General features: G+C 45.8%; 1 protein-coding gene across 1 annotated transcript in view; it reads left to right on the top strand.

Annotated features, from left to right (window-relative positions):
- The window catches only part of FBN2 (fibrillin 2), a 372340-nt gene that overhangs the window by 138930 nt on the left and 213759 nt on the right, over window positions 1-19651 (top strand). Inside the window, exons 6-7 of the mRNA XM_040415981.1 lie at window positions 7451-7648; window positions 13605-13730. Coding sequence (XP_040271915.1) covers window positions 7451-7648; window positions 13605-13730 — 324 coding nt within the window. The remainder of the gene's footprint in view (window positions 1-7450; window positions 7649-13604; window positions 13731-19651) is intronic.

Below are 19651 nucleotides of genomic sequence, written 5' to 3'. Positions count from 1 at the left end.
TCCCGTAACAGAGAATCTGGCCTTATGTCAGCACAGAATCTGTCTTCATGTCATAGCAGAGAATCAGGCTTCACGTCACCCACCACTGGAACAGGCCACTGTCACACATTTAGGCCCCGGCACCCAGGCAGAGGAGAGAGGTCCCGTAACAGAGAATCTGGCCTTATGTCAGCACAGAATCTGTCTTCATGTCATAGCAGAGAATCAGGCTTCACGTCACCCACCACTGGAACAGGCCACTGTCACACATTTAGGCCCCGGCACCCAGACAGAGGAGAGGTTCATTCAACTTTGGGTTGCCCCGCGATATAATGGTAAAATGAAAATAAAAATAGTATTGAATGAGGAAGTGCCCTGGAGTAGAATAATATATTGTTAAGGGGAGGTAGTTAATATCTAATCTGCACAAGGGATGGACAGGTCCTGTGGGATCCATGCCTGGTTCATTTTTATGAACGTCAGCTTGTCCACATTGGCTGTAGACAGGCGGCTGCGTTTGTCTGTAATGACGCCCCCTGCCGTGCTGAATACACGTTCAGACAAAACGCTGGCCGCCGGGCAGGCCAGCACCTCCAAGGAATAAAAGGCTAGCTCTGGCCAGGTGGACAATTTGGAGACCCAGAAGTTGAATGGGGCCGAACCATCAGTCAGTACGTGGAGGGGTGTGCACAGGTACTGTTCCACCATGTTAGTGAAATGTTGCCTCCTGCTAACACGTTCCGTATCAGGTGGTGGTGCAGTTAGCTGTGGCGTGGTGACAAAACTTTTCCACATCTCTGCCATGCTAACCCTGCCCTCAGAGGAGCTGGCCGTGACACAGCTGCGTTGGCGACCTCTTGCTCCTCCTCTGCCTTCGCCTTGGGCTTCCACTGGTTCCCCTGTGACATTTGGGAATGCTCTCAGAAGCGCGTCTACCAACGTGCGCTTGTACTCGCGCATCTTCCCATCACGCTCCAGTGTAGGAAGTAAGGTGGGCACATTGTCTTTGTACCGGGGATCCAGCAGGGTGGCAACCCAGTAGTCCGCACACGTTAAAATGTGGGCAACTCTGCTGTCGTTGCGCAGGCACTGCAGCATGTAGTCGCTCATGTGTGCCAGGCTGCCCAGAGGTAAGGACAAGCTGTCCTCTGTGGGAGGCGTATCGTCATCGTCCTGTGTTTCCCCCCAGCCACGCACCAGTGATGGGCCCGAGCGCTTTGGGTGCCACCCCGCTGTGAAAATGCTTTATCCTCATCCTCCTCCACCTCCTCCTCATCCTCGTCCTCCTCGTCCTCCAGTAGTGGGCCCTGTCTGGCCACATTTGTACCTGGCCTCTGGTGTTGCAAAAAACCTCCCTCTGAGTCACTTCGAAGAGACTGGCCTGAAAGTGCTAAAAATGACCCCTCTTCCTCCTCTTCCTCCTGGGCCACCTCCTCTTCCATCATCGCCCTAAGTGTTTTCTCAAGGAGACATAGAAGTGGTATTGTAATGCTGATAACGGCGTCATCGCCACTGGCCATGTTGGTGGAGTACTCGAAACAGCGCAACAGGGCACACAGGTCTCGCATGGAGGCCCATCATTGGTGGTGAAGTGGTGCTATTCCACAGTGCGACTGACCCGTGCATGCAGCAGCTGAAACTCCACTATGGCCTGCTGCTGCTCGCACAGTCTGTCCAGCATGTGCAAGGTGGAGTTCCACCTGGTGGGCACATCGCATATGAGGCGGTGAGCAGGAAGGCCGAAGTTACGCTGTAGCGCAGACAGGCGTGCAGCAGCAGGGTGTGAACGCCGGAAGCGCGAACAGACGGCCCGCACTTTATGCAGCAGCTCTGACATGTCGGGGTAGTTGCGAATGAACTTCTGCACCACCAAATTCAGCACATGCGCCAGGCAAGGGATGTGCATCAAACCGGCTAGTCCCAGAGCTGCAATGAGATTTCGCCCATTATCGCACACCACCAGGCCGGGCTTGAGGCTCACCGACAGCAACCACTTGTCGGTCTGTTGTTCTATACCCCGCCACAACTCCTGTGCGGTGTGGGGCCTGTCCCCCAAACATATGAGTTTCAGAACGGCCTGCTGACGTTTACCCCGGGCTGTGCTGAAGTTGGTGGTGAAGGTGTGTGGCTGACTGGATGAGCAGGTGGAAGAAGAGGAGGAGGAAGCTGAGTAGGAGGAGGAGGAGACAGGAGGCAAAGAATGTTGCCCTGCGATCCTTGGCGGCGGAAGGACGTGCGCCAAAAAGCTCTCCGCCTGGGGCCCAGCCGCCACTACATTTACCCAGTGTGCAGTTAGGGAGATATAGCGTCCCTGGCCGTGCTTACTGGTCCACGTATCTGTGGTTAGGTGGACCTTGCCACAGATGGCGTTGCGCAGTGCACACTTGATTTTATCGGACACTTGTTTGTGCAGGGAAGGCACGGCTCTCTTGGAGAAGTAGTGGCGGCTGGGAACAACATAATGTGGGACAGCAAGCGACATGAGCTGTTTGAAGCTGTGTGTGTCCACCAGCCTAAATGACAGCATTTCATAGGCCAGTAGTTTAGAAATGCTGGCATTCAGGGCCAGGGATCGAGGGTGGCTAGGTGGGAATTTACGCTTTCTCTCAAATGTTTGTGAGATGGAGAGCTGAACGCTGCCGTGTGACATGGTTGAGATGCTTGGTGACGCAGGTGGTGGTGTTGGTGGTACATCCCATGTTTGCTGGGCGGCAGGTGCCAACGTTCCTCCAGAGGCGGAGGAAGAGGCCGAGGCGGCGGCAGCAGAAGAGGTAGCAGGTCGAGCCTGAGTGACTTCCTTGTTTTTAAGGTGTTTACTGCACTGCAGTTCATGCTTTGCATGCAGGAGCCTGGTCATGCAGGTTGTGCTAAGGTTCAGAACGTTAATGCCTCGCTTCAGGCTCTGATGGCACAGCGTGCAAACCACTCAGGTCTTGTCGTCAGCACATTGTTTGAAGAAGTGCCATGCCAGGGAACTCCTTGAAGCTGCCTTTGGGGTGCTCGGTCCCAGATGGCGGTGGTCAGTAGCAGGCGGAGTCTCTTGGCGGCGGGTGTTCTGATTTTGCCCACTGCTCCCTCTTTTGCTACGCTGTTGGCTCGGTCTCACCACTGCCTCTTCCTCCGAACTGTGAAAGTCAGTGACACGACCTTCATTCCATGTTGGGTCTAGGACCTCATCGTCCCCTGCATCGTCTTCCACCCAGTCTTGATCCCTGACCTCCCTTTCAGTCTGCAAACTGCAGAAAGACGCAGCAGTTGGCACCTGTGTTTCGTCATCATCAGAGACGTGCTGAGGGGGTATTCCCATGTCCTCATCATCATGAAAAATAAGTGGTTGTGCGTTAGTGCATTCTATCTCTTCCACCCCTGGGGAAGGGCTAGGTGGATGCTCTTGGGAAACCCTGGCAGCAGAGTCTTCAAACAGCATAAGAGACTGCTGCATAACTTGAGGCTCAGACAGTTTCCCTGATATGCATGGGGGTGATGTGACAGACCGATGGGCTTGGTTTTCATGCGCCATCTGTGCGCTTTCTGCAGAAGACTGGGTGGGAGATAATGTGAACGTGCTGGATCCACTGTCGGCCACCCAATTGACTAATGCCTGTACCTGCTCAGGCCTTACCATCCTTAGAACGGCATTGGGCCCCACCAAATATCGCTGTAAATTTTGCTGGCTACTGGGACCTGAGGTAGTTGATTCACTAGGACGTGTGGCTGTGGCAGAACGGCCACGTCCTCTCCCAGCACCAGAGGGTCCACTAACACCACCACGACCATGTCCACGTCCGCGTACGCGTCCCTTATTAGATGTTTTCCTCATTGTTCCCGTTCACCACAATTTTGAGAATGTCAAATTTTGGAATAGTTTTTCACCCCAGAACAAAAACTGTGCTTTTACGGTCACTACAAATAATTTGACCAGCTCAAACAGTACAGATTTGGTTGAATAGAAATGTGAGGCCTATTTTTTTTTGCGCTGTATGACAGGTATACGTTTAATCACAGAATTAGACTTGTATCTGCACGGTAGCGTGTGTGTTAAGTTTTTCTGAATGACACTATCAGCACCTTGAATCTAAGATATCCTTTTTGGGATAGATTTCAAGTAGGCCTCATATAGCATAAACTACTTATTTTGAGAATGTCAAATTTGGGAATAGTTTTTCACCCCAGAACAAAAACTGTGCTTTTACGGTCACTACAAATAACTTGACCAGCTCAAACAGTACAGATTTGGTTGAATAGAATTGTGAGACCTATTTTTTTTTGCGCTGTGTGAAAGGTATAGGTTTAATCACAGAATTAGACTTGTATCTGCACGGTAGCGTGTGTGTTAAGTTTTTCTGAATGACACTATCAGCACCTTGAATCTAAGATATCCTTTTTGGGATAGATTTCAAGTAGGCCTCATATAGCATAAACTACTTATTTTGAGAATGTCAAATTTGGGAATAGTTTTTCACCCCAGAACAAAAACTGTGCTTTTACGGTCACTACAAATAACTTGACCAGCTCAAACAGTACAGATTTGGTTGAATAGAAATGTGAGACCTTTTTTTTTTTTGCGCTGTGTGACAGGTATAGGTTTAATCACAGAATTAGACTTGTATCTGCACGGTAGCGTGTGTGTTAAGTTTTTCTGAATGACACTATCAGCACCTTGAATCGAAGATATCCTTTTTGGGATAGATTTCAAGTAGGCTTCATATAGCATAAACTACTTATTTTGAGAATGTCAAATTTGGGAATAGTTTTTCAACCCAGAACAAAAACTGTGCTTTTACGGTCACTACAAATAACTTGACCAGCTCAAACAGTACAGATTTGGTTGAATAGAAATGTGAGACCTATTTTTTTTTGCGCTGTGTGACAGGTATACGTTTAATCACAGAATTAGACTTGTATCTGCACGGTAGCATGTGTGTTAAGTTTTTCTGAATGACACTATCAGCACCTTGAATCTAAGATATCCTTTTTGGAATAGATTTCAAGTAGGCCTCATATAGCATAAACTACTTAGTTATTTTGAGAATGTCAAATTTTGGAATAGTTTTTCACCCCAGAACAAAAACTGTGCTTTTACGGTCACTACAAATAATTTGACCAGCTCAAACAGTACAGATTTGGTTGAATAGAAATGTGAGGTCTATTTTTTTTTGCGCTGTATGACAGGTATACGTTTAATCACAGAATTAGACTTGTATCTGCACGGTAGCGTGTGTGTTAAGTTTTTCTGAATGACACTATCAGCACCTTGAATCTAAGATATCCTTTTTGGGATAGATTTCAAGTAGGCCTCATATAGCATAAACTACTTAGTTATTTTGAGAATGTCAAATTTTGGAATAGTTTTTCACCCCAGAACAAAAACTGTGCTTTTACGGTCACTACAAATAATTTGACCAGCTCAAACAGTACAGATTTGGTTGAATAGAAATGTGAGGCCTATTTTTTTTTGCGCTGTATGACAGGTATACGTTTAATCACAGAATTAGACTTGTATCTGCACGGTAGCGTGTGTGTTAAGTTTTTCTGAATGACACTATCAGCACCTTGAATCTAAGATATCCTTTTTGGGATAGATTTCAAGTAGGCTTCATATAACATAAACTACTTAGTTATTTTGAGAATGGCAAATTTGGGAATAGTTTTTCAACCCAGAACAAAAACTGTGCTTTTACGGTCACTACAAATAACTTGACCAGCTAAAACAGTACAGATTTGGTTGAATAGAAATGTCAGGTCTATTTTTTTAGGCGTTGGGTGACAGGCTCAACTTGCCCCTGATGTAGTATATGGCCAAAAATAACCACACTATTGATGGTTAAATGCACTTGGGTGACACAGGCTCAGCCTGCACCTGATGTAGTATATGGCCAAAAATTAACCACACTGTTGATGGTTAAATGCACTTGGGTGACACAGGCTCAGCCTGCACCTGATGTAGTATATGGCCAAAAATTAACCACACTGTTGATGGTTAAATGCACTTGGGTGACACAGGCTCAGCCTGCACCTGATGTAGTATATGGCCAAAAAATAACCACACTGTTGATGGTTAAATGCACTTGGGTGACACAGGCTCAGCCTGCACCTGATGTAGTATATGGCCAAAAAATAACCAGACTGTTGATGGTTAAATGCACTTCGGTGACACAGGCTCAGCCTGCAGCTGATGTAGGATATAGCAAAAAATAACCACACTATTGATGGTTAAAAGCACTTGGTGGTAGCTTGTGCTGGCGCACCACAAGCCACAAAATGGCCGCCGATCACCAAGGAAAAAAGTGATCTAATAACGCTCTGGGCAGCCTAAAAAAAGTGAGTAAGTCGATATTAGCACTTCAATGATCCACAGCTGGAGATCGATCACAGAATGAAGTCTTTTGGAGGAGTTAATCTGCCTAATCTCGCCCTAACGTCGCAGCAGCAACCTCTCCCTATGCTTGAATCAGCAGAGTGACGTGCAGCGCTACGTGACCCAAGCTTATATAGAGGCTGGGTCACATGCTGCACTGGCCAATCACAGCCATGCCAATAGTAGGCAAGGCTGTGATGGCCTCTTGGGGCAAGTAGTATGACGCTTGTTGATTGGCTGCTTTGCAGCCTTTCAAAAAGCGCCAAGAAAGCGCCGAACACCGAACCCGAACCCGGACTTTTATGAAAATGCTCGGGTTCGGGTCCGTGTCATGGACACCCCAAAATTCGGTACGAACCCGAACTATACAGTTCGGGTTCGCTCATCCCTAATCATGAGCTCCATTCCTACAGATCTTCAGCTGAGGATCATATTAAACTGTCTTCAGGATCATAATCCCTGACAAGTAGAGCAGAGAGGAGTATGAGGCAGCTCTTTAGCTCAGTGTTGTGAAGTAACTTATCCCCTGTGTGATTAGGACAGGTTTTGTGTGTACTAATAGGAAAGCGACCAATTTATTTTTTCTGATGATTGCTCCCCAGATAAAGCGAGCCATTATAACTAATGAAAGGTATTTGGGAATATATTCAGAATCAAGTTGTAGTTAAGTATTTTCAGTAATAATATTTTCTTATTCCCGGGGAACCCCTTTAATGCATTGATGTGAGATTTTGTAAGAATTTCAGATGCAGAATTCAGATGCAACCACTGCGAGTGGATTACAACAAATTTGTAAATAATTCCTAATACTTCATTAAGCCTTAGTTATATTTTCATTTATACCTTGTTCATTCATATACGATTTATATTCATATTATAGTTGCATAGTATTTGTTGTATTGTACATTTAATTAGACAAATGGTCTGTAAATGTAATAAAAAGAAAGAAAAAAGGTATTTACAAGTATAGACTAACAATATAAATGTGTCATCTGGGTTTTCAATTTATTCATATTTCTGTTTTCATAGTAGATTTGCTGAATTTGAGGTTTTGAGATCATGAGATGGTGCTGACCGGATCTGAATATTTTCTTTTGCTGTTTTTACTTTCAGACTACAGAACAGGGCCCTGCTTCACTCAAGTCAGCAATCAGATGTGTCAGGGTCAGGTGACGGGTATCGTATGCACAAAAACTCTCTGCTGTGCAACCATTGGACGTGCCTGGGGACACCCATGTGAGATGTGCCCTGCTCAACCACATCCCTGCCGTCGTGGCTACATTCCCAATGTACGCAGTGGAGCCTGCCAAGGTAAACTGCTTCATACTAATGTCTATTTGTAATAAATTAATTTCCTGTAAGTAAAATAAATCAATATATTTTACTGTGAAGGCAATAATTATACTACTACTTAAAAAGCCCATGACAATCAACCTCTGAAACCCTTCAAGAAATGCATGCTTGCGTATCATATCAGCTACTAGACCTACATTTTACTTTTAAACTTTTTTTGTGTACATACACTACATCCATTCAGCTAAAATGCTTTATGATATGTTATAAGTTGATAAATGCTAATTTATAAAATATATTCATGTAAGTTAGTGGTTATTAAACCATTTTAGCAAAAGGGTCATACTGAAGACCTTTCTGAGGAACACTTAACTAACTTACAGTCAGCATTGGTCATATGACTCTGTATGGAGCAGCTATATAGCTACAGTTGCAGGAGTAGAGAAGAATGGTTCATACCAGTAGAATAATGGCTACATGACCCTCTTCAAATGCATCAGATCCATAACACTGCCCCGATGTTAGGCACAAGATGTAAAATTACTTAGACAACCAAAAAATCTAGACTCCAAAAACATAGGGTGTCATTTATTAACCAGAAATATGCCTATATTAGGCATATTTCTGGGGCAGATTGCGGCGCCATGGTCCTTTTCGCCGCAATCTGTGACTTCTCCCTGCTCACGCCAGATATAATTACTATAATCAAGGGCATCCTGTTAATCAGAATACCATGCAATATAATACTAAAGCGTAATTATCTATAGCACCTACAAGAATATTACATTATGTTTTAGTGTTACATAGATTTTAATACACACCTGAAATTTAACACAAATGTGCCTATCTGTAGAATTTGATTAGGTAATTATAAAAACTGTTGGTTTTAGACGACGAGACATTGGGATCTGCTGCGATGTCTGCATTTTACATGTTTATTTTGAGCATAGCCAGTATATCACAACAGAGAACAAAGACATAACTAAGTGATAAAGTAACAAGCAGGGGGTGAACTGGTCAAAGGCTATAACAGACAGAAATAACTATTCCCCAGTGACATTAGATTGTGCAAGAGCCTTTTCTCCTTTCCTAATTACAAAAGCCTTTATGCATTCTGATGAGCCCGACTAGTTAAAGTCAAATTAATATTCCTATGGCATACTAAGTAGCATGTGCAGTCATTAACATATTTCATAGTGATGTCGCTATGAGCAAGGTGACTCCATTTGGTAATGTTTGCACCATGCCACAAATCCTGGCTATAAATGTGATTGCTTTGGACATTGGTCACCTCAATGACAATCTGAACACATGGCATGTTGCTGCTTGGACCCCAAGTGATCACTTGTAATCAGTTGGGGTCAGGACATTGAAGCACAAACCACATGAGAACTGAAATGTTACACAATTTGATATCAGTGTACTCTCCACTCTGGTTAATGGAGGTAGGACCTGAACTGGGTCCTCATCTGAAACAAGACCTTTCTCCACTGATGACATGCCTGCTTTAATAGCTTCATGCATTCCCTATGTAATAACAATTCTGAAACATCTATTCTTATGACTCTATGTTGTTCCATTCCTTTATTACTTCAACTAGAAGTTATGAAATAATTGCTAGCAGTCTGCAGTAAGGGTACAGAGGGGCGGTAACCAGTTGGAGGTGTGTACCTACACAGACTCTCTCTATCCAATCAGTGCTGCCATTTTCAGACTGTGGTACACCCCCCCAACTGGTTACCACCCCTCTGTACCCTTAATGCAGACTGAGGTGGGGGTCCAACCACTGAGATTCCCACCGATCACAAGAATAGGAGCCTTGTTCCAGCTCCATAGAGATTAATGAAGATGCAGCTTGCTTACTTGACCGCTGTTCGATTTACAGTATATGAGGACACAGGACACATATACACAGGACCCTAATTCAGACTTTTTATGTATCTCAAATAGGATAAAGAGTGATTTAACAGTTCTGTTTTATAGATGTAAGTTTAGTGAGATCTTTCAGTAAAACATGGAGATAGTGTCATTGTGTCCGTTCTGGCATACTGTACTATAGCTTGGATTGTTCTGTTACATATAAAGTATGCGGTAATAAGATTTATAGTCAAAAGCTGTGATTCTAAGTAATGCTTTCTTCCAAAAGATTTTCTTCATGAAGGAGTTGTTGTGTTTTCAGCATTTTGTAACAGTCAATGGATGTTTTCACTTAGTGTAAGACGAAAAAGTCCTCTTTCATGTAGGAAAGCCAAGCTCTGCAATTATTTTTTTTTGGGTAGAAAGAATTTAAGCACATTTATACACAAAGTGATGGTAAGGATGTGCAGAATTAAAGAGGTTTTTCGAGATTCTAATATAGATGACCTGTCCTCAGGATCATCAGGGGTCCAACCCCCTGGCTCTCTCACTGATCAGTTGTTTAAAGAGGAAGCGGCGCTAGTCTTGGCGGTACATATTAATTGCAAATGTTTGTTCCATTCACGTAAATAAGATGATCACTTGTAATTATACTGTGCCGCCGCTGCAAATGAGACCACACGCAGTGTAATCTTGAAGAGGAAACAGTGCTCAAAGGAGCGCCGTCCCCCTTTTCAACCAGCTGATCATTGGGGGTGTTGGGAGTCAGACCCCCAAATCAGATATTGATGACCTATCCTGAGGATAGGTCATCAATATGTACTAGCTGTACCACCCCATTAATCATGATTTTTCTTATTTTCATACCCACCTGTAATGGCTAGGCATTTTCCATCTTATGTGAACATAGCAAAGAGTGCAATGGATAACAAAGGATTTATAATTTGATGTGTGCTGTCTTGTAGAACTTGTATTTTAGGTCAATAGATAGATTATTCTTCCTAGGGAGAACCTGATAATATCAGCTCTTCTTCAATTTCCATAGTGAGATGATCCCTACATGCTTTTGTTCCTTTTCTGCACATTGAAATACTTGACCAATCCTTTTCTGGTGATGTTTCTTTGTTGATGGTCAGTAGTACCTTGCTGTTATAAGTAGATAAGTAGTTGTTATATGTAGTTATTGGGCAACTGGTAGCCAGTGATTTTCAGCAACCCATCAGTGGTTTCTAGGTGGTATGTTATTCATTGCAATTGGTGGTACAGTAACTGTAACATCCATATCTTGGTGCTCTAATTTCATGTGGGAAAAGTTATTGGTCATATCAGTAAGGCTTCCTACAGGTGTTTGTAGAGCTGAGCATGCCCTGATCTCCATGTATGCAGTTACTGGCGGAACATGCCCTGACCTCCATGTATGGAGTGGCTGGCGGAACATGCCCTGATCACCATGTATGCAGTTACTGGCGGAACATGCCCTGATCTCCATGTATGCAGTGACTGGCGGAGCATGCCCTGATCTCCATGTATGCAGTGGCTGGTGGAGCATGCCCTGATCTCCATGTATGCAGTGAATGGTGGAGCATGTCCTGATCGCCATGTCTGCAGTGAATGCTGGAGCATGCCCTGACCTCCATGTATGCAGTGACTGGCGGAGCACGCCCTGATCTGCATGTATGCAGTGAATGGTGGAGCATACCCTGATCTCCATGTATGCAGTGAATGGTCGAGCATGCCCTGATCTCCATGTATGCAGTGGCTGGCGGAACATGCCCTGATCTCCATGTATGCAGTGAATGGTCCAGCATTCCCTGATCGCCATGTGTGCAGTGAATGGTGGAGCATGCCTGTGACCTCCATGTATGCAGTGACTGGCGGAGCATGCCCTGATCTCCATGTATGCAGTGAATGGTAGAGCATGCCCTGATCTCCATGTATGCAGTGGCTGGCGGAACATGCCCTGATTTCCATGTGTGCAATGAATGGTGGAACATGCCCTGAACGCCATGTATGCAGTAAATGGTGGAGCATGCCCTGATCTCCATGTATGCAGTGAATGGTAGAGCATGCCCTGATCATGTATGCAGTGGCTGGCGGAACATGCCCTGATTTCCATGTGTGCAATGAATGGTGGAGCATGCCCTGATCGCCATGTATGCAGTAAATGGTGGAGCATGCCCTGATATCCATGTATGCAGTGAATGGTAGAGCATGCCCTGATCTCCATGTATGCAGTGGCTGGCGGAATAAGCCCTGATTTCCATGTATGCAATGAATGGTGGAGCATGCAATGATTTCCATGCATGCAGTGGCTGGCGGAACATGCCCTGATCTCCATTGTGCAGTGAATGGTGGAGCATGCCCTGACCTCCATGTATGCAGTGACTGGCGGAGCACGCCCTGATCTCCATGTATGCAGTGACTGGCGGAGCATGCCCTGATCTCCATGTATGCAGTGAATGGTGGAGCATACCCTGATCTCCATGTATGCAGTGAATGGTAGAGCATGCCCTGATCTCCATGTATGCAGTGGCTGACGGAACATGCCCTGATTTCAATGTATGCAATGAATGGTGGAGCATGTCTTGATCGCCATGTATGCAGTGAATGGTGGAGCATGCTCTGATCGCCATGTATGCAGTGAATGGTGGAGCATGCCCTGACCTCCATGTATGCAGTGACTGGCGGAGCATGCCCTGATCTCCATGTATGCAGTGAATGGTGGAGCATACCCTGATCTCCATGTATGCAGTGAATGGTAGAGCATGCCCTGATCTCCATGTATGCAGTGGCTGGCGGAACATGCCCTGATTTCAATGTATGCAATGAATGGTGGAGCATGCCCTGATCGCCATGTATGCAGTGAATGTTGGAGCATGCCCTGATCTCCATGTATGCAGGGAATGGTGGAGCATTCCCTGATCGCCATGTATGCAGTGACTGGCAGAACATTTCTCTGATCTCCATGTATGCAGTGACTGGCAGAGCATGCCCTGATCTCCATGTATGCAGTGAATGATGGAGCATGCCCTGATCTTCATGTTTGCAGTGGCTGGCAGAACATGCCCTGATTTCAATGTATGCAATGAATGGTGGAGCATGCCCTGATCGCCATGTATGCAGTAAATGGTGGAGCATGCTCTGATCGCCATGTATGCAGTGAATGGTGGAGTATGCCCTGACCTCCATGTATGCAGTGAATGGTGGAGCATGCCCTGACCTCCATGTATGCAGTTACTGGCGGAGCATGCCCTGATCTCCATGTATGCAGTGAATTTTGGAGCATACCCTGATCTCCATGTATGCAGTGAATGGTAGAGCATGCCCTGATCTCCATGTATGCAGTGGCTGACGGAACATGCCCTGATTTCAATGTATGCAATGAATGGTGGAGCATGCCCTGATCGCCATGTATGCAGTGCATGTTGGAGCATGCCTTGATCTCCATGTATGCAGTGAATGGTGGAGCATGCCCTGATCGCCATGTATGCAGTGACTGGCAGAACATTTCTCTGATCTCCATGTATGCAGTGACTGGCAGAGCATGCCCACATCTCCATGTATGCAGTGAATGATGGAGCATGCCCTGATCTTCATGTTTGCAGTAGCTGGCAGAACATACCCTAATCTCCATGTATGCAGCATACCCTGTTCTCTATGTATGCTGTGAATAGTTGAACGCAACTTGCACACTAGACCATAAGCATCTGTTTATGGTTTCAAGTGGGTGATCCAAATCTGCTGCACTTTAAGACTTTATATTACTGTTGTCAATGCCACATACCTACATCCCATGACCCTTCTTTTATTATTTGTTCCTATTAAATCTTGTATTTCTAATGGATAAAAAAAAGAATAGCATTGGTCCAAAATAATCTAGTTTTCACTGCCTCTATTATTTTAAAATGAAATCTGTAAATATGCTATGTTGGATTACATAAAATTATGACCATTAGCCTTATTATTTGCAAAAATAATAGTATAGCTTTCATGTATGCAAAGCAGCTAAAGCTATAGAACAACTGCCTAAAGTTTGTGTTTTTAGCATTGCTTTCCCATTATGAAGCATCAATTTCCAATTTACTTGCATGCAAATGTTATTTTTCAAACTTTCCAGATATTGATGAATGTCAAGCAATTCCAGGACTCTGCCAAGGAGGAAACTGCATTAATACAGATGGATCTTATGAATGCAAGTGTCCTATTGGTCATAAGCAGAGTGAAACAACACAAAAGTGTGAAGGTAAGCCAGATAGATGCTTCCATAGGAAAGTCTTTCCTTTTGCTGACTTGATTTATAATTTGGAATAATCATGCAAAAACACGCTGGTGAGTTTATTACAACCGGCTCTCCAAAACTATGGCTTCAAAAATGAGCAAAATAGGACTTTGTGACATGCAGCCCTCACCTCCTCGGACGAGCGGGCATTTATTGAGAACATATGGTTCTTTCCTAATAATTGCCTGGTATGTTGTCAGCTGCCTACCTCCCTTACTGAAAGGATCATATTTACCTGCTCCCTGCCACTTCGGTCCTCCTCACTGGCTCCCACATCTCCATGTTCTGGCCCAGGATTTGTTTTCCTCCTACCTGGCATGGGCATGGTTACCTGACTTCCTTCAGCCAACTTCTCGCTTTATAGTTGATGTGTCCACAAGAGACAGATGGAGATATGAGAGCCAGCGAGGAGGCCTGGAGCGGCAAGGAGCAGGTATGATCCTTTCAGTAGGGAAGGCAGACTACCAGCACCTGTTAGAAATTATGTGTTCCTGGACAGCACCTTTAGGCCTCATGCACACGACCGTTGTGTGCATCCGCGGCCGTTGTTCCGTTTTCAGTTTTTTTTTTTTCGCGGACCCATTGACTTTCAATGGGTCCGTGGAAAAATCTGAAAATGCACCGTTTGGCTTCCTTGTCCGTGATCCGTTTTTCCAGTCCGTGAAAAAAATAGGACCTGTCCTATTTTTTTCACTGACAACGGTTCGTGGACCCATTCAAGTCAATATGTCAGTGAAAAATCACGAATACACACAAGATAGTCATCCGCGTCCGTGATCCGTGTCCGTGATCCGTGTCCGTTTTTCCTATCATTTTCAATGCAAACTTGACTTATTTTTTTTTTTCACTTTTCATGTCCGTGGATCCTCCAAAAATCAAGGAGGACCCACGGAAGAAAAAAACTGTCACGGATCACGGAACAACGGAAATCCATTTTGCGGACCGCAAAAAAAACGGTTGTGTGCATGAGGCCTTAGGGCAGCTTTCACACAGTCAGTTTTCGGTGAGTAATTTCTATTAATCAGTGTGAACCAAAACCAGGGGTAGAGCCTACACAGAAATAAGGTATAATGGAAAGATTTGGACCTGTTCTCTGTTTTTTACCTGCACCTAGTTTTGTCTGACAATCGCTGATTGAAATCACTGACGAAACACTGAGGGAAAGCAGCCTTACTCCACAAAAGTGCTCTTAGATCCCATCACAGTGTATGCAATGCCAAGTGCTGTCCTGCTATTTCCTTTACCAAACTGCCGGTGGGCCCTCTGTGCAGAATAACTACCAGTGACCACAGTCAATATGTGTCAATTATATATGGGATGAAGGGAACAGGAAATCCAAGGGCAGACTGGGAGCTTAAAGTGGCTTTGAGAAAAAAAACTAAAAGTGTCCCAAATGTTTTAGGTGGTTCCAAATTTACAGAAAGTGGGGCAACAAAAGTAGATGGGACCAATGCAAGTTGTCAGGGTGTTGTCAGTAATACCTGTCACAAACTTACCTGTCCGGGCTCCAGCAGCGAGATCTTTAACTTCAACGCAACTGCACAGGGAGAGACTCACTGCTAAGCCACACCCCTAGTGACACAATAGCATCCTTAGCAACAGGATGCAATGCTCTTTCTCCCCACAACGGGTGTGTGCTGGAGGAGACTAGTGGTGGGATGATTGCTCTATCGCTGCTCTATTCCTGTGTGCTAGTGTTATGACTAATGGCTTGATAAGGTGGTGATCCAGGGACTCAGCGCTCTATTTAAACCTCTTCCTGCCATAAAGCACTGCCCATTATAGTCTTGTTTGGACTCACTAGCTAGGTTCCTGGTTTTTGAATTCATTTGGATTTGTTTGTGCTTTTGACCTCGGCTTGTATTTTGACCACTTTCTGTCTCACGTGATTTGTACTGTGCAACCCATCTGGTATTTGATCTCAGCTTGTCTTTTGACTACCCTCTGTCTCATTTTTGTACTGTGTTGTCCACCTGGTTCTGACCCATTTTCATATGACTATTCCTTTTGCATTGTTTTTGTTTCTTGGTGTTTGTCTTTGCACTTTAGTAACATAAGGACCATCGACCAGTTGCGGTCTTGCTACCATTGCCTTGAACTGCAAGTAAGTAGGGAAAGTGCGCTGGGTTTCAGGTCAGGGCATTGCAATACCATAGTGCAGCACAGAGTACCATCCCACAGAACCAAATAGCACAGTGCAGCACAAAATACCTCCTCAGAAGTGGTCCCTCTATGGTGGCAATGAATAGCTGCCTCGTTCTGTCCTCCTCCCCCAATTGTCTCTAATATAGCTATGAAGCAGGGGGCTTAGGAAGTGAAATATGGGCCTGAACACCAAACCAGCCCTACCTTCAGCATGCTGCCTGGACTAACTCAATCAAAAAACACAATCTCTCTAAAGCGCTCACTGAAATGTAGCTCAGCCTGCTACAACCACCTAGCTTTAAGACCTTGGTAAATAAATCAATGGCTGGCTTTAACAATATGTTTCTATATTTTATTCATAAAAAAATAAAAATTTTATACTCTAAAAATGACATCTTAAAATAACCATAAAATACACAAAATATGCAGAAAAATAAAACTAATAATGAAAGACGCTTAATAGCAAATATTGTAGCAGCAAATTATAGTCCCACTCTCTTTCTTGGTTCCTGTTTCGGAGCTCTCGCAATCATATGGAACCTATAATCACGTGTGGCCATTCTCATTCGCCGTTTTTGTTTTAAAATCATGATTGTTATAATCCTTTCATACAATGTTCCTTTATAGTAATATATTAGAATCTTAGTCTCTCCTGTATTACAGCTTACTTGTGCCGTGCTTATGCCATGCTGTTTGTATATTATTGGCTGCAATACTCTTAAAGTTAGTATCTCTTATCGGCATCCAGGCGTTTTCATACAGCACTCTGCACTGGTTTATACATACGTGGCTTCGCCCTTTATATACCTTATCTTCCGCGGCTGTCCAGTCTCAGCCTTGGAGTTTGCGCTCGTGTTGGCACCTTTTGTTGTAGTGCATGCGGGCTGTGATTATCGGGACGCCAACTTCGCCATGCATGATGTGCTGTTTCAATGGAGGGTCTTTTTGAGATCCAATCACCGCTAAATTAAGTTTTGGTTCACAAACGCGTTTCGAAACCGTCAGGTATGCCACCACCTGCTGGTTCAGGTTCTTCTCCAGATCTAGATGCTGCTGGTGAGTAGTTTGTTCACTAGGCAGGTTAAGAAAGCTGCTCATCATCCACTCTAGACCCAAGCTGCTGCTGATGGAGCTGGTACTGCTCCTATCCCCCACCCCGCCACAGCAGCCATGGCAGTGGAACGAGAGCGCAGAGGGCCCCCCCCGGTCAGACCTGCGAGAGGATGGACGATGGCGCAGATAAGCAGTAGCCAACTGACTACATAGGATGTCTCTATAGTAGTTCAGCTTGTCCTCCCTCTCAGCGAGTGTAAAAAAGGCCTCCATTTTGGACTGGTGGCGAGGGTCCAACAAGGTAAAGAGCCAGAAGTCATCCTCTGCCGAATGGTGACAATGCGGCTGTCACTACCTAAGCAAGCGAGCATGTAGCGGGCCGTTAAAGAAAGTGACTCGGTGGGGCTCCCTGCCTCCATCTCTACATACTGCCACGCTGTGCCTGGGCCTCATCTTCCTCATCTCACTCTTGCTCCTCCAGCTGCTCCTGCTCCTCCTCTCCTGTCACCTGTGTAGACATTACTTGTGATCCAATGTCTTCCTCCTCCAGTTCAGCCCCCACAGGGCTTATGTGGCCTTGAGATGTGGGTGCCACATCTCCAGTCCCCTGACCAGCCATATGTACTAGCATCTGTTCCAGGATATGAAGCAGTGGAATGATGTTGTTCATCCCGTAGTCCAGCCGAATGACAAATAACGTGGCCTCCTAAAAAGGCACAAGCAAATGGCAGGTGTCATGCATGAGCTGCCACTGGCTAACATTAAAGTTACACAGGGGAGTACTCCTGTCCGCCTGTATCATCAATAAATCGTTTATGGCCTCTCTCTGATCAGTCCAATATATGGAGGGTGGAATTCCAATGGGTGGAAATGTCACATATCAGCCTATGTTGTTGTACCCCGTTCTGCGGCTGCAGCTCAAGGAGGGTCTGATTTGCGGTGTACGAGTGGCTGAAGTGCATGCAAAGTTTCCTGCCCATTTTTAGGATGTCTTGCAGATGGGTGTAAGACTTCAGGAACCTCTTGACGACCAGATTGAACATGTGCGCCATTCAGGGCGCATGGCTCAGCCCACCTTGACGCAGTGCCGACACCATGTTCTTCCCACTGTCGGTCACCATGGTTCCGATTTTGAGTAGTCGCAGAGAAAGCCAGGATTCTATTTCTTAATAAAGGACACAGAGCAGTTCCTCCCCTGTGTGACTCCCTTCGCCCAGGCAAACGAGGTATAGAACTGCCTGACACCGCCGTGTCCTGCACATGTGGTATGCTGGAGGAGCAATGTGAATTGTCCCTGCAGTGGAGGCTGAGTACACGGTGGAGGATGGGGAGGCAGAGGCAGACATTGTCGCAGGACCAACGGCATGAGAACGTGAAGGCAGAAGCGCCGTCACGTGGCTAAGTTGCTGGTTTGGCTGGGCAGGAACCACATTTACCCAGTGGGCCATAAAGGACATATATTCTCCTTGACCGTATTTACAGCTCCACACGTCGGCGCTGCCGTGCACTTTGGCAGACACCGACAGGCTCAAGGACTGGCCCACCTTCTGTTCTACATATTTGTGCAGGGCTGGTAATGCCTTTTTGGCAAAGAAAGGACGGCTTAGGACTCTCCACCTCGGCACGGCACAAGCTATAAGTTCTCTGAAAGGTGCAGAGTCCACCACTTAGAAAGGGAGGGACTGCCGCACCAGCAACTTGGCCAGGAGCACATTCAGCTTCTGCGCCCTTGGATGAGTGCACACATACTGTTTCTCGCTTCGGTGATCGATTGCTGACGGAATGACTGATGAGGAATAGGAGGGTGAGGCGCAGGATCATCAGGACCGGTGGATGATGGGAAGGACAGACAGCTCCCTTTGGCTGAGGTGGTGAATTCAGTAAATGGCCATGTTCACCTCCTCCGGCTGCTTAACAAAAAACTGCCACACAGCCGAGTAGGTGATTTTACCCCCAACACTTCGTACTTACTGACTGCTACCGCCGCTGCCTCCGTGAACCCCTGCACCACTATTATCCAGGAAGGTAGGCTCCTGCGAAGCAGGTGGTCTACCCCAGGCATGTTTGGCTCCAAATCTCCCACTTCTGCCACTTTGCTGACTCCCAGCCACGCTATTGACTTGCTGACCCTGCCACTGCCTCACGCGCAAGCTGCCACCCTCTTCTAACGATTATGATAAAGCCCCTTCATCACCCAGTTCCCAATTGCGATAGGCTACATCATCATCCAGTACTGTCTGCACATCACTGATGTCCTTCAAAACGGTCTCTGAGCCAGGAGCCTGACAACTAGCAACACCAGCTCTCACGCCACTCTCTTCATCACTACTTGCCTGCCTACAAGAGGAAGCGGCGGATGTCTCCTCCACATCTTGGCTGACCAGTAGCTGCTGACTGTACTCTAGTAGCTCGTCCTCGCATATTATACTTCTATGGCTGAGGGAACAGAAAAGGACAGAGTAAGGTTGAAGACAGTTGAGGGCACAGGGCCTGCTCCAGGGCCATGCCAACTAAGGGTTGTGTCTTACTAACCCACTGACTCTTGGCTGGGGGTGTCTGATGTCACTTGGGATGAAGTGGATGACTGAGTCAACCATTCAGGAACCGCTGGGTTGCTAGTCAAGACACGACCACTAGCTGACACTGGGAGCTCAGGCCTCTGGAAGTGACCCCTGCTGCCACGCTCC

This window comes from Bufo bufo, chromosome 2 (assembly GCF_905171765.1).
Source record: "Bufo bufo chromosome 2, aBufBuf1.1, whole genome shotgun sequence".
NCBI classification, from domain to species: domain Eukaryota; kingdom Metazoa; phylum Chordata; class Amphibia; order Anura; family Bufonidae; genus Bufo; species Bufo bufo.
This window is presented reverse-complemented; position numbering and strand designations above follow the sequence as displayed.